The sequence below is a fragment of the Podospora bellae-mahoneyi genome, chromosome 3 (assembly GCF_035222275.1).
Source record: "Podospora bellae-mahoneyi strain CBS 112042 chromosome 3, whole genome shotgun sequence".
Taxonomy (NCBI): Eukaryota; Fungi; Ascomycota; class Sordariomycetes; order Sordariales; family Podosporaceae; genus Podospora; species Podospora bellae-mahoneyi.
The window spans coordinates 3,645,399-3,658,537 of NC_085882.1; the positions used below are offsets into that span (position 1 = coordinate 3,645,399).

Consider the following 13,139-nt stretch of genomic DNA (forward strand, 5'->3'; position numbering starts at 1 on the left):
GGAGATGACTGGTAGTACACATGATCTGAACCGAAAGGGGATTAAGAGTCTCGTTTCATATTGAAGACTAGTTCTGCACACAACAGAATCTTGTCAGTAGATCGAAGCTGGTTTATATAAATCCTGCTGGGTTGAAAAATCGTGTTTATATTCGATATGCGTGCTTCTTTACTCGACACATGTTTCTTCCTATCATTTGCAACAATAGGTATTGCTTTTACTGTGGCAGCATCATCAACTTCCCGGCTGTTACCCAGCCTCGGTGACTGGCCAACGTGAATGAATACAGCCAAAGCACGTTCATTACGTAGACACATGTCTGTCAAGAGGTAAACAGATCATAAACACCAGAGTATGTGACAGGTATAGAAAAGAGCTAACCGTCAAATCTGCTAACCACCAGGACGCCTGGCTTTATGTGTTTATTTCCTCAAAGTCACCCCCTGAAGTGACTTCGCATACTCAAGGGGGTGGGAAAGACGCCATCAAGGTGCCTGACCTTCTCGGCAATCTTTATTGTACGCCTGACCAAAGGAGACTATCAGACGACACTTATAGCCAACTTCCTGCCATTTCCTTCTTATCGAGTCCTCTATCTGACGTCCTCGTCGTCTCCCACCGGAGCAACCCCCCAAGACCTTATCAGTAGAGTCCTATTGCAAGCGACCTAAACAAAAACAACAGCAGAGCCCCACAGGAGCTCACTTTCTGGCCTGCAGAAAAAGACCTGACATTCGGCTCTTCTCTTCGGACGAATTCTCTCTTCGTCAGCCGATTTTCATCTCACCACTTCTCTGACCAGCATGACCCGGAACTTCTCACAAACTTCATCTCACCATCGTCTGATTTTCTTCTCGCGATCCGTTACCAAGATGGAGCCACATGTATCTGAAGGGCCCATCATGAGCATCTGTCGTGACACAGGACATCCGACTTGTTTCCGCCTTGTTGGTGGCCCCGAGGAGTCCTGGCTGAAGTTTGACTGCTTCGATTCTGTAAGTATAACTGCTCTCTCCTCTCTCAAACCTTTCCTTCCCCACCCACCAAACCCCTTCACCAAGAGGCCGTAACTAACACGTTCCTCCTCTCCAAAAGTCGGAATGGGAGCTCACCTGTCCTGGCGTCAAGGCCTGGATCAGCACCCTTCAGGCCAAGCGTGACGTGCCGTTCCTCCCTTTCGACCTCCCGGAGTTCCCTTTCTTCGTCTTCGGCCCGACCAAGACCATCCAGCAAATCAGCAACATCGGCCCTGGTGCCATTGAACGTAAGTTGGATCACGCCTCCCTTCCTCTCAGACCAAACCCCTGACTGACCTCCTGCGACAGATGAATACAAGGCCCTCGCCCAGCAATGCAGATCCTCCGACCCTATCGAGAAACTCGCTGCCTCCAACCGCCTCCAGGACCTGGGGACTATCATCAACCGGTTACTTGTCTTCTTGGTCCGCCCTTGCGCTTTCCCGCCCCCTGATATCAGGTCGTTCTTTGACCACAAGCTTGAAACCGGCGACCCAGTCGCAGACAGCGAAGCCAGCAAAGTCATCCAGGCGATGGAGCGCAGTCCGCAAATGAACATCCAGTCATTGGAAAGGTTCATCTGCTCAGCTCACCCCTTGCACGTCGCCTTCAAGGTTCTTGCCGCGGTCATTATCAGGTGTCATCAAGTTCGGCCCCTGCCTAATCGGGTTCAGCCTGGCACGGCGCAGTTCCTCGAGTATCTCGCTGAGATTGCGACCTCGCCATCTCCAACAATCATGGAGGAGTCGCTCCCCATGGGCAGGCATCCATACACCCAGGTGTTCAACCCCCATGCGGCGGGTGTGAGGAGTAATCACCCTGGTCTACACCCAGCCGGCATCATGATTGCACTCAACCTCTATCAATTCAGCAGGCTCAAGGAGTTGGGCACAACAAACGGTGTGCGGGGGTGGAGGCACCCTGTGTATGAGCCTCGACTCACCAAGCTTCGGAATGATCTTATCCGGTACTTTTTGACCTCGGGGAGAAAGGTGCTGTTTGACGAGTTAGTGAGGGTTCAGTGGAGGGTTGACAAGTGGTTTGACCACATCGACAGTCCGAAGCGTCCTATGCCGGGCAGTGACGCCAGGACGATGGACACCTATCGGCTGCTGCGTTCGGGGAAGAGTCACCAGGACCCAGCTAAACGGTTGGAATTGCTGTTGGCAAAGGTCCCTGCTGAACCATCGCCGGTGCCAGCTGAGGTTGAAGAGGAGGAGTCAAGCCCCAGCAGGACTGAAGATGAAGCCTCGTCCTCTGATGAGATGCCAGACCTTAACGAGACCCAGCGGACAGCCCCTTCCTCCCAAAAAGAGCCACGCCTCACCACCGTTGAAGACGAGCCATCCTGCTCCCATGAAGCATATGGCGAGGACGACGAGGACGCCTACGAGGACGAGCTGGTCCTTGATATAACATTCGGCATGTCGATCTCAGACGCCCACCAGGACTTCCTCCCCCCTCGGGTGTCAAACATGATCACATGCATGAAGGCGGCAAAGAGCCTGCTCAAGGGCAAAGCAGTCATGAAAAGCATGAAACAGGAGACTCTCGAGGCTCGCCGCGACGAGCTGCAAGCACAGGCGTGCAAGTTGGTGCTTGTGGAGGGCTCGCCGGTCTACGAAACGCTGGCCAGCGTCCCGCGAGCAGGCGGCTCGTCCTACGAGCAGGTGCCGGCTAGGCTAGCCGAGCTCGGCATGCTGGAGCTCAGCCTGCTGCCGCCCGGGATTGCAAGGCTGTCCGCCGAGCAGAAGGTAGAGCACTTTAAGAGTCTCTGCCACCGACAGGAATTGGAATTAGCCGATATTGTCAAGAAGAAGAAGGCTGGCCTCGAGGCAAGACCTCTTCCCCAACCGCCCCAGCCCTCCACGTCCCGCCAGGCACAGTTGATGACGCCGCCTCCGTTGCCCTTCCGCCTCCTAGATGCCACCAATGCCGAGATCCTCCGGGCTGTTGGAGAACAAGCCATCCAACATGGCGAACAGCAGAAGGCTGAGCGGGGAGAAGCCAACAATGAGCTTCTCAGCATACGAATGGCCGAGCTGGAGCCGGGGCGTTCAAGACTGGAAGACGAAGAACTCGAGCGGGCGAGACAAAAGGCCAAAACGATCGAGGCTGAATTAGACGCAGCCCAGCAGCAAGAGAGGAAGAGGCAGAGAAAGAACTTGGCCAAGAAAGAGAGACGTCAGGCAAGAAAGCAACTGGAGAAGCAGGCTCTTCAAGTTGAGCCACAGCCAGCTGAGACGCAAAGGCCTGAGGAGGGTGAACCATCATCGTTCCAGCTTGCATCGACATCGTCGCACTTGCAAGCGGAAGAGGAAAATTTGTCAGAGGCCGTAACAATCCTGGCGCTGTCCGAACCTGAGCAGCAAGATGGTGAGCAGGCGGTGGCCACACCGTCTGAGCTTGCCCAAGCTCAAGAAGTCTCACTTCCAGAGTCAGAATCGAAGGAAGATTGGGAGGGGGCGGCAGGGCCCCCTAAAAGAAATCTTACCGGATGGGACCGCCGAAGGTTGAAAAAGAGGGAGAGAAAGGAGAGAGAGGCCGAGGAGAAACGACGGAGGGAGGAAGAGAAAGCCCGGCAACGCGAGGCGGCCAAGGCGAAAGCCGAAGCCAAATTGGCTAAGCGACTTGCCGAGGACAAGAAACGCTGGGACGAAGAAAAGAGACAGAGGGAAGAGGAGGAATGTCTCCGGATCGAGAGGGAGGCAGAGCAGTTGGCGCGAGCGATGGAAGAGTCGCTGCGTCAAGCCAAAGAGGACGAGACCCTTCGCAAGGTGAAGGAGCTGGCAAAGACCCAGTCCGAGGTCAAACCCAAGACCCGGCGTGCCGATGTCAAGTCTCTGGAAACCTGGAGAGCCAAGTCGGTTCCTGCAGAGTCCGCTGGACCGGCAACTTCTGTCTTGCCTGTCCCATCGTCGCCGTCGTCGTCGTCGTCGTCGTCGTCGTCGTCTGCCGGCCCTGTTCCCGCCCTGCCGCCCTCGCCCGTCCGAGCTCCGGTGCCTGTGGTCTCGCCCGCTCACCCTGCTGTTGCTGTGTCCCCGTGCGTGCTCGTGGCTCCGTCTCCGCGTTCGCCCGTGCTTTCGCCCGCTCGGAAGCCGCTGCTTCGGCTTGGGGACGTGACTCTTCCAGAGGAGGACTTCGCCAAGACAGGAGAGTCGTTGCTGTTTTCGTCGCACCGGCCTGTGATATCCATACCACAGCGGACAACAACTCCTCCTGTCTTGGTGTCGTCGCCAACTCCTCTGGCGATGAACGTCCCTTCGTCCCCTGTGGTGTTGGCGCCAGTCACACCACCAGTCCCGGAGCCCACGCCGCCACCCTCACCACCACCCGCACCGGCACCCGCACCAGCCCCGGCGCCGGTGATAGACGACGACCCGTTTATCACCAGTGGAGCAGCAGTCGCCGGAAGCTCAGCTTAGAAGGCTGAGCAGGCATTCAGGCAAGCAGCCGAAGCACGTACCCGTATTGATGGCGGCAGTGCTCACTCTCAGCTCCGAAGTTCTCCTCCCAGAGTGGCTCACGAAATCGTCGACGATGCAGTTCACCGCAGTGCTGAGAGGGCGCGTCTTGTCCACACCCTTGCACTCAGTGGTCGGGAACTTGATGTAGCTCGCCGGGAAGAGGCTGTCGGGCAGCGGGAATATGCGGTCTGGGATCAAGAACAGGAGCTTTGGCGCGAACAAAAGAAGATGAAGCAACAGCGGGAAGCATTCCGTCAACTACAGAGAGCGCTCGATCTCCGTGAGGTTGCCATACGTGGCCGCGAAAATAACCTTGACGCGCTGTTTCATGCCTGGGAACTCCGTCTAGAGGCTCGTGAGGCCGAGGTGGTACGACGCGAAAAGGCAGCAAACGAGCGGGACACGGGGGTATATCACCGCATCAGACAGGTTGGTTTGCGAGAAGAGGAGGTGTACCGGCGAGAGATGGCTGTCTATGAGCTGGAGCATGGCTCTTCATTTTCACCGGATATCACTCCTTTGCCAGAGAGCAACTCCTCTTCACTGGAGATCAACTCCTCGTCATTGGAGATCAGCTCTTCGCCCATTCGCGGCATCTTCACTTCTTCGGCCGACACCACATGGTGCACACAGCCGACTGAGAATCAGACAAGTGTAGAGATGGAGGATCCGGAAAGCAGATATAACCGCAGATTTCACGGTAGTGGCCGTTCAAGGTCAAATGAGCCTGTTGAACGGAGAAATGAGGCAGTCCATGGAAGTGGCAATGTCCGTGAAGCACTTTCCTTCAGGAGATGATGAGTACGCCAAAGAAGGCTCTTCGATTTGTTGAGGGCAAAGCAGAGAGAGGAGGTGGGGTTGATGGTATTGGGAGTGATAAGGGAGGAAGTAACGGAGAAGGGGGCAGGCGTAGGACGAGCAACGATAGAGACAAATGCAGAGTGTGTATGATTAATGTTGTATATGTTGTTGATACTTGCTGTTGGTGGACTGTGGGACTGTGTGACTGAAGTCAAGGTGGGGGGGGATATCAGGGACTGCCAGCCCCGCGTGGGTGTGTGCACGGCGTGTGCACCACAGGCGGCTCCACTCTGTGCGAGGGCCTAGACTACCCCACTTGGAAGCATTGGCAGAAACTGGGCGCGCAGAATTGTGCTTCGCAATGAATTGCCTGCAATTGCCTGGCGAGCTAGCTCATCATGGTCAGTCATGGCGCAACATGAACCTTCCTGAGGTAGTTCAAGAAGCTAACACAAGATCACAGAAGACGATCCAAATCTCGTGCCGCCTACAACACTCCCTCGGACCTGCCTCCGAGCACAGGTGGAGAACATCTCCGATGTCGAGTTATAATTATCTGCCATCATCAAAACGGCTCAAACGGGCGTTACGGATATCCAACCTAATTATAACCTTAATCATGGCTGTTACGTGCCGCCGACGACGGTATGCAGCAAGTCGATCCATCCGCTTTTCGATAGATGAGTCCTCACTCTCTTGTTCTTCCCTCGTCTTCTTGTGTGGCAATATACTGTGTTGTTGAGGTAGCATCCGCATCGAAAGAGGTCACCTGCACCTGCATATGCATCTCTAGAAGAACGTTGAGCTCGGTTGAACAAGAAGATCCCCTCGTCTTATCTGCGAATCATCTTGTCTTTTTCCCCGCCTCAATTTCCACGGTGATATTTTACCACCAAGATCGTCACTCTATCTCGCAAACACTGCCCGTCTCCTCCTTCCCGCCCGCCTGGACACCACGCCGGCGCCGAGTGGTTGAAGAGAACGGCCCGCAAACACGAAAAGGTGAGTTTCCACACGGCTAGCTGCCCCGGCGTTTTCCTTTCCCCATCCCGGCTAGATTAGTCCGTCGTGATATCCCCGTCGCCGGACCCTCATGCCACTGGTCGCTCAGCACCCGCAAGTGGGCCTCTCTCGCGATGGCTTGAAAAGAAAGGGGCCCTGCCCTTGTTTGTTTGGCCAGAGGGCGGGCGCTCTCTTTCTCGCTCATTGCCGACGAGACTACTCCTCCCCACTACACTCAAAACATCTCAACCCTTGTTGACATCATTTTAACTCTTTTTTTTTCTTAATAGAACTCCAAGAAGTAATATCTTTGGCCTTCTTCCCGGCTTCCAATTCACGGCTGGCACCACCTACTTTTGTTTTGCTTTTTTCTCGGGCACGGCAAACGAGACGGCGGGGAAACCGACATCTTCAACGACAGACGAACCAAGACCCCCTAATAAACCCAATTCAGGCCCAAAACTAAAATAATTTGTAATACATCACGCACCAACATGTGCCGCAAAGTAGTCTTCGTTGGCATGTGCTCCCACTGCAACGGCGGCCCCTTCGAATGGACCCTCCTCTCCCGCGAGCTCCCCTGCCTCGACGCGAAAAACAGCGGCCTCTTTGGCGGCTGCCCGACCGGCGTCGAGAGGGACGAGAAGCAACACGAGCAAGAATGCGCCGCCTGCGAGGCGCTGCTGGGCGCGGACGAGGGCTACGGGCCCGGCATGGAGGACGAAGAGACACTCGGGTTTGTGGGTTACTACACCGGCGACTTTGGCGCCATCCCCCCCCCCACCACCACCACCACCGCCAGCAATCCCACCGGTAGTGGTGATGGCCATCCCAGTCACATCACGCATCATCATTATCAGCACGTCAAGAAGGGGAGCGGGGAGTATCACGACTGGAATGTGGTGGCTGTTGGTGCTGCTGCTGCTGCTGCTGCTGCGGATCATGACTATCATCACAAGAAAGCATACAGTGCTGACAAGAGTGTTGCTGGTGGGCAGGCGTCAGGGATAAGGCGATCGTCAGAGAGGAGGGGGAGCGGGGGGGATGAGTCGAGGAGGAAGAAGAAACAGCGGAAGACCTGAGAGGGCGACAAAGAAAAGGGAGGGAAAAATAAATACCTGAAACGATCGAGCCGCGGAAACAAGCTTTGTGGGGAACCCGGCAGCCGGAGGGAGATATTCCACGCCACCACGATTTACAGACATACTCGTACCACGCTGCGATATCACCACCAAAATATAGGCCGAGATTACGGGCACAAACTACCAAACACCGTGCCAGTCCTACGATAGCCCTCCGGGAAACGAGTCGAATCAAGCACATAGGAACGACGAGGACTGTCCACAGGAAATGTGCAGGCCGACAAAGCTACCTGGTTTTGGCTTCGGATACGATGCGGAGTTTTGTGGATGTCCAAACGGTGGCCAGGAGAATCGAAGCAAGGCGCATGGAGTACGGACGGATGAGGAAAGGTTAACACAATACCCGGGGCACGGATTTGAGCGTGGAGGCACAGTGTATTTGAGCGAGCATTGCTGGAGCGCATTTATCTGAGAACTTGAGAGCATATCAAAAATACAACCATCTAAACACGCCTCTCTCCAGACCCATATCTTCTCCGTCATGATATGTACCACATATTGGAGACTGCTTCCTGAACAAAGGCCTCGGCTAGTGCTGATTAAGCCTTGCCTCTTTGAACCCTCTAATTCTACCCATTCAACAACAACAACAACAACAACAACAACAACAACAACAACAACAACAACAACAACACCCCCACCCATCTATTCTACCAGACGCCATCTCTCCTCCATCTACTCCAACCTCCCCTCCCACAAACCCCTAACAACCCCCCAATACCTCTCCTGATTCCCCTCCCCCCTCCCATGCGCCACATGCCCCGTCCCTCTAAACTTTTCCAACTTCACGACCGCGAACCCGTTCCTCCTTGCCTCCTCGGCATGGCTCTCCACATCCCTCCAATGCACCAGCTCATCCCCCTCGCTGTAGATATACCCCCTCCTCACCTCCCTCCCCCCCAGCTTCCCCCAGTCATTGTGCCCCCTGTTCAAATACGCCAACGGTCCCGTCTTGTTCCTCCCAATAAAAACGTGCCAGAACCACCCCCACGCACAGAAGAGGTGGAGCATCGGCGCGAGTAACCAGTACACCACCCCCTTTGACCCAGCCGAGAAGGCTTTGAACGCGGACAAGTACCTGTACTGGCCGGGACAAGAGTCGTAGATGATGACATATCTGGGCAGGGCCTCGGGGGTTAGGGCCTGGCGGAGGTGGTGCAGCATTAGACTGCCGCCGTTGGACCAGAGGTGGATCAGCACTTCTGGCTTGGTCTTGTCACCTGGGGTTGGTGACCCGACAAAAAGGGATTTTACAAAGGGCACCACGGGAGCGACGTCGTTCGGCGCCGAGGTTTTGGAGAAGAAGTGGCGTGGTTCGGAACGTAGCAGGACGATGGAGGAGGAGGGGTAGAGGGACTGATAGGGGAGGAGGTATTTGGCTATATGGACGTCACGGGCGCCCATCCAGGTGGCTAGGAGAAGGAGTTTTGGGTCGTTGTTCTGGGAGGTGCTGTTGGTAGATGTGGGAGGGGTGTAAACGTAGGCGGAGGGTGAGATTTTGGTCATGAAGTCGAGGGGGTTGTTGGCTTTGGTGAGAGGGGTGGGGGTGTTGGAGGCCATTGTCGCGATGGGGTGTGTTGAAGACTACCTAGACTTGGGGAATACTGGAAAATAAAAATCCGACGTGAGAAGGTGAGGCGCCTGATATAAAAACAAAAGCCAAAAGTGGTTGAGGCGTCGTCAAAAAGTCCTTGCCGCGGCACCCCTGTCTCTCAACACATTGCCAAGGCGTCATCCCGCACTCACTTTGAAAGGCGCCCCACCAGCAAACTGGTGGGGCCAGCGTCAAAAGATTCCATCTTCGGACTTATTATATGCTCTCTCACAAGACGAGACGAACAAGTGGCTGTGTTAATCTTACCTGTGGTTAGCTACTATCTCATCCGCCATATGCATCTGATAGACCAACGGCTTACAAATTGGAAAACTTGCTGAGAAAACAGTATGAAGGAAACAGCCCCGAACCGTTGGATCACATATCACGGAGCCGAGGCATTTCCCTTTTGAGATATCCTCAGCCTCACGGCCACATCTCGGTGAGCCAGCCGCAAAGAGCTCTGCCACCAAGATGGGTCTGATACATACAGAGCATGTCACAGTCATGGCTACAAACCGCTTCGCAAAGTTCAATATACACTAGCTAATCAGGTATCAATTCCTCCCCCTCCCGTTATCCTCACTTGCCCTGCCCATTCCCCGTTTTTTATTGTCGCCTCACCGAAAGGCTTCCCCGAGGCCTGCTAATATACACCCAGACCCATTAGATAGTTCAGATCGGTCAAACGCATATCGCGTAGGTAGTATCGCTATGCAGTCACGATATGCATGTCGAGCGAAGAACAAGAGAAGCTCCTGTGAATCGGTAGAAATGACGCATAACCGCTGCAAACAAGCATCAAGACGAAAACCGCATGAATGTGGCCAGGAGATGCAAGCTGCTGAAAAGAAAAAGAGACGAGATAAGAAAAGGCGCTTCGGGGAAAACCGCCCATAATAAAATATATCCGCTGTTTGCGGATGCAGAAAGAGGCGTGCTTGGCTGGAGCTCACCCATATCCATGGATTCAATGTGGCGGGAACGGATCCAATACCATACCGAGCCTCCTGGGTTGTGTGTGGCCAAAGAAGATATCAATGTCTGGCTGTGTGAGGCTCCATACAGACCTGACACCTGTGCTGTCAAAGCAGCCCTCGGCCACCTGCTGTCGCATAGCATCATTGCATCGACAAGCGAACAGCAACAGACGTGCGCCGAAAGGCCAGGTGAAGCAGGACTATCCTGTGATGGTCAAGTTGTCTCAGTCATCATCAATGACAATGCATCAGATGGCATCCGGGCAACAAGGCGCAATGCAGGGCGAGAGAAACAGCACGGCCGTCAACATCATGTCCAAACCGCGGAGGGAGACTCCGAAGTGAGTCCTGGCCCACCGTGGTACGCGGCCAAAGGTATCGAATAAGAAATGTCCGTGGCAGGCGGCCGGAAGCCTGCGAAAAAAGCGCGCTGGAATGAAATGTTCGTACTCGTACAGTCATCAGAAAACAACAGTCCGGTAGGGGGCTGAATGCATGAGTTTGTTTCATGCCTTGGTATCATGAATATGTGAGTGCCGCAAAGAAAGAGAGTTCATGGTGCAGGGTCAAGACGGCAGCAATGCAGCAGCGAAAATGTCATGACGTGTCAGTCGGATGAGCGGGCCTTTTCATCAACAATCGCATCAAAGAATCTCAGATCATGGCGCAATCAGGAGGAGCCAGCGCCAGGAGGCTGGGAAGCCCCGGTCTGGCCACCGAGTTGAGCACCATATTGGGACTGCCACCAGAGCGCGACATAAGCATCATAACCGCCATCTGGGAAGCCATGTCAGTCAAGGTACAGCGCTGGTTGTATGGGGACAAGAACACTTACAAGCAGCATAGGGATCAGCTTCGCCTCCCGCGCTGGCAGCAGGAGCTGCACTGCTAGCGGGCATGGACTGGGGAGCGTTCTGTTGGTTAGATGCGTGGCCATAGTTCGGGTTGTCATAGTCACGGTGATGACCACGGGCACCACCACCGTCACGATGACCACCACGACCACCTCCACCGGACTTGTTCTGCTGTGGTCTGTGTTAGCAAGACAGGCCCAAAGACCACGGGGAAGATTCTGTTACTTACAGCAGCTTCAACCTTCTCACGGATGGCAACCTTGGCACGCTCGATGCTATCGCGGCTGCCGACTAGCCCAATCTCGCGTTCCGTCTCGCCACTTCCAGAGGACTGGGATACATTGATCTTGCAGCCCGTGGTGTTCTGCATCTCCCGAATGGTCTCGCCGCCTTTGCCAATGATCATACCAACGGCATCCGAGGGCACATAGATGGAATCATTGATTTTGTCTGGGCCACCGCCGCCATAGCCACCGTCGTTCCGAGGAGCGCGCGCGTTACCACCAGTGGCCGTATTGCGGCTGTCACTGTCCACAATTTCTAGGATGAGCTCCTTGGCACTCTTGGTGGCAGCTGGAGTGCCGATGAGGTTGACGGGACGAAGTCCGTTCACACTCTTGTTCTCCGAGACGATGTTGATGTGGCAGCCACTGCGTTCCTGAAGATCACGAATCGTCTCACCGCCACGACCGATAATAAGGCCCACGGTTCTATCAGGGACCATAATCACAAGCGTATCTTCACCTTCTTTCGGGATGGGGGGAGCGTTGCGATCGGGACGGGGAGCATCACGGCCACCTCTGTCTCCGCCAAGATGGCCACCACCGCCGCCACCAGGGGGTCCGCTGCGCATGCCGCTGTCCGCAATGATGCGATTGATCATGGCTTTGGCCTCTTCGCGTTGGGCGCGGGCGCCAGTGATTCTGCATACGCGATACGGCTCGGCCTCGTTCTCGGCGTTGATGAACTGGACGCGGCAACGGCTCTCACTCTCGACACGTCGAAGGTTCTCGCCCTGGCGGCCAATAATGAGCCCTACCAAGCTCTTCTCCACTTGCATCGTTTCGACATTGTCTCCGCTGCCTCGAAGGGGAGACCGATCTCTGTCGCGACCGCCACCACCATGGTGACCACGGGGGGAGAAACCCTGACGGCGGGGGGAAAAGGAGCGATCGCGCCCATAGTCGCGACTAGGGGCGCCGTAGTCCCGGCGCTCGTCTCGGTAAGGGTTGCTGTCACGAAAGCCTTCACGGCCTCGGGGACTTCTGGACCGGGATCTCTGTTGGTATCCGCGAGAGTCGGAACCTCGATCACCGGGATACCCAGCATTGTGTCGGTCATAAGGGGTCAGGCCAGCCTGGGTGGCAGAAGCTTTAGCTCGCTCGATGGCCTCCTGGAACGATAGAGCCCCTGTAGAGTCGGGTCTGATTGAGCTCAAATCGATGTTGCCGCTCGAAGTAGGCTGAGGGTAAGAGTAGGCCGCAGGAGGTGGGGGCTGGTAAGCAGGCGGAGCGACTTGAGGGGGATATGGGTTATGCGCCGGAGGAGCACCATAAGGCGCCTGGGGCAGAGAGGGAGGAGGGCCAGGCTGGCCAGGCTGGGCGACAGGAGGAGTCGCATTGGCAGGTCTCTGGGAATCTGCGAGTAATTGACATTAGATCTCAACTGCCACCACCACCACCACAACCACAAGTGAAGCGCGCGCTCAGAAGATGATCTTACCCTGGAGCAGCTGAAGGATGGAGCTGAGGTCAGCGGTGGGATTAGCCATCTTGACGAATTGTCGCGACAACTTGAGGGTCGAAAATAGGGAGAGACCGAGAGATTGATTGGGTATAGCACTTTGCAATGATGATACTGAGAGATGAAGTGGTATCGATGCGGGTAAAGACAACGCAAGCGCAGCAGCAAAAGCGAGGTTGGTCTAGTGTCGCAAGCGATGGCGACAGAGACGGGAGAAGGAAAAGCAACGCTGAGGCGAGTCGCAGTCTCTCCAAGAGATGCCGCACGACGGAAGGATGCAGCAGCAGCCGGTTGAGCCTCGGTTGCGTGGGATTCAAGGTCGAGATGCCGAAGACTGTTGAGATGGCGGAAGCCAGAGGGAGAGACAGAGAACAAAGGGCTGGCGTCACAATGATTGCGATTGGTGGTTTGTGGCTGCAGGAAAGTCTTTGGGCCAGCCACTTGTAGCAAGAGTTTTCAGAGGCGCCACACCTTTCAAGCCTGGTTGTTTTGTGTGTATGCCGACTTGTGGCTTGCCATTCACCTACGCACGGACGTGAT

The 13,139-nt window shown here is 55.3% G+C and overlaps 4 protein-coding genes across 4 annotated transcripts; 2 read left to right on the top strand and 2 right to left on the bottom strand.

The window, feature by feature from the left end:
• Positions 1 to 872: 872 nt before the first annotated feature.
• Positions 873 to 5,281, top strand: QC761_311440 (uncharacterized protein; the record flags this gene model as incomplete). The annotated part of the gene is given in 6 exon segments (XM_062878272.1): positions 873 to 985; positions 1,113 to 1,264; positions 1,326 to 2,972; positions 2,994 to 3,392; positions 3,405 to 4,293; positions 4,462 to 5,281. The coding sequence occupies 6 exon segments, from the start codon at positions 873 to 875 to the stop codon at positions 5,279 to 5,281; spliced, it is 4,020 nt and encodes a 1,339-aa protein (XP_062734052.1).
• A 1,499-nt stretch (positions 5,282 to 6,780) lies between these two features.
• On the top strand, positions 6,781 to 7,368 carry QC761_311430 (uncharacterized protein; the record flags this gene model as incomplete). Its single annotated transcript, XM_062878271.1, has 1 exon — positions 6,781 to 7,368. The coding sequence occupies one exon, from the start codon at positions 6,781 to 6,783 to the stop codon at positions 7,366 to 7,368; it is 588 nt and encodes a 195-aa protein (XP_062734053.1).
• A 735-nt stretch (positions 7,369 to 8,103) lies between these two features.
• QC761_311420 (uncharacterized protein) lies at positions 8,104 to 8,988 on the bottom strand (the record flags this gene model as incomplete). Its single annotated transcript, XM_062878270.1, has 1 exon — positions 8,104 to 8,988. The coding sequence occupies one exon, from the start codon at positions 8,986 to 8,988 to the stop codon at positions 8,104 to 8,106; it is 885 nt and encodes a 294-aa protein (XP_062734054.1).
• Positions 8,989 to 9,540: 552 nt separating this feature from the next.
• Positions 9,541 to 13,035, bottom strand: QC761_311410 (uncharacterized protein). The gene is made up of 4 exons (XM_062878269.1): positions 12,579 to 13,035; positions 11,086 to 12,494; positions 10,838 to 11,027; positions 9,541 to 10,779 (listed from the first exon to the last, which is right to left on the bottom strand). The coding sequence occupies exons 1-4, from the start codon at positions 12,625 to 12,627 to the stop codon at positions 10,673 to 10,675; spliced, it is 1,755 nt and encodes a 584-aa protein (XP_062734055.1). The 5' UTR covers positions 12,628 to 13,035; the 3' UTR covers positions 9,541 to 10,672.
• Positions 13,036 to 13,139: the final 104 nt, after the last annotated feature.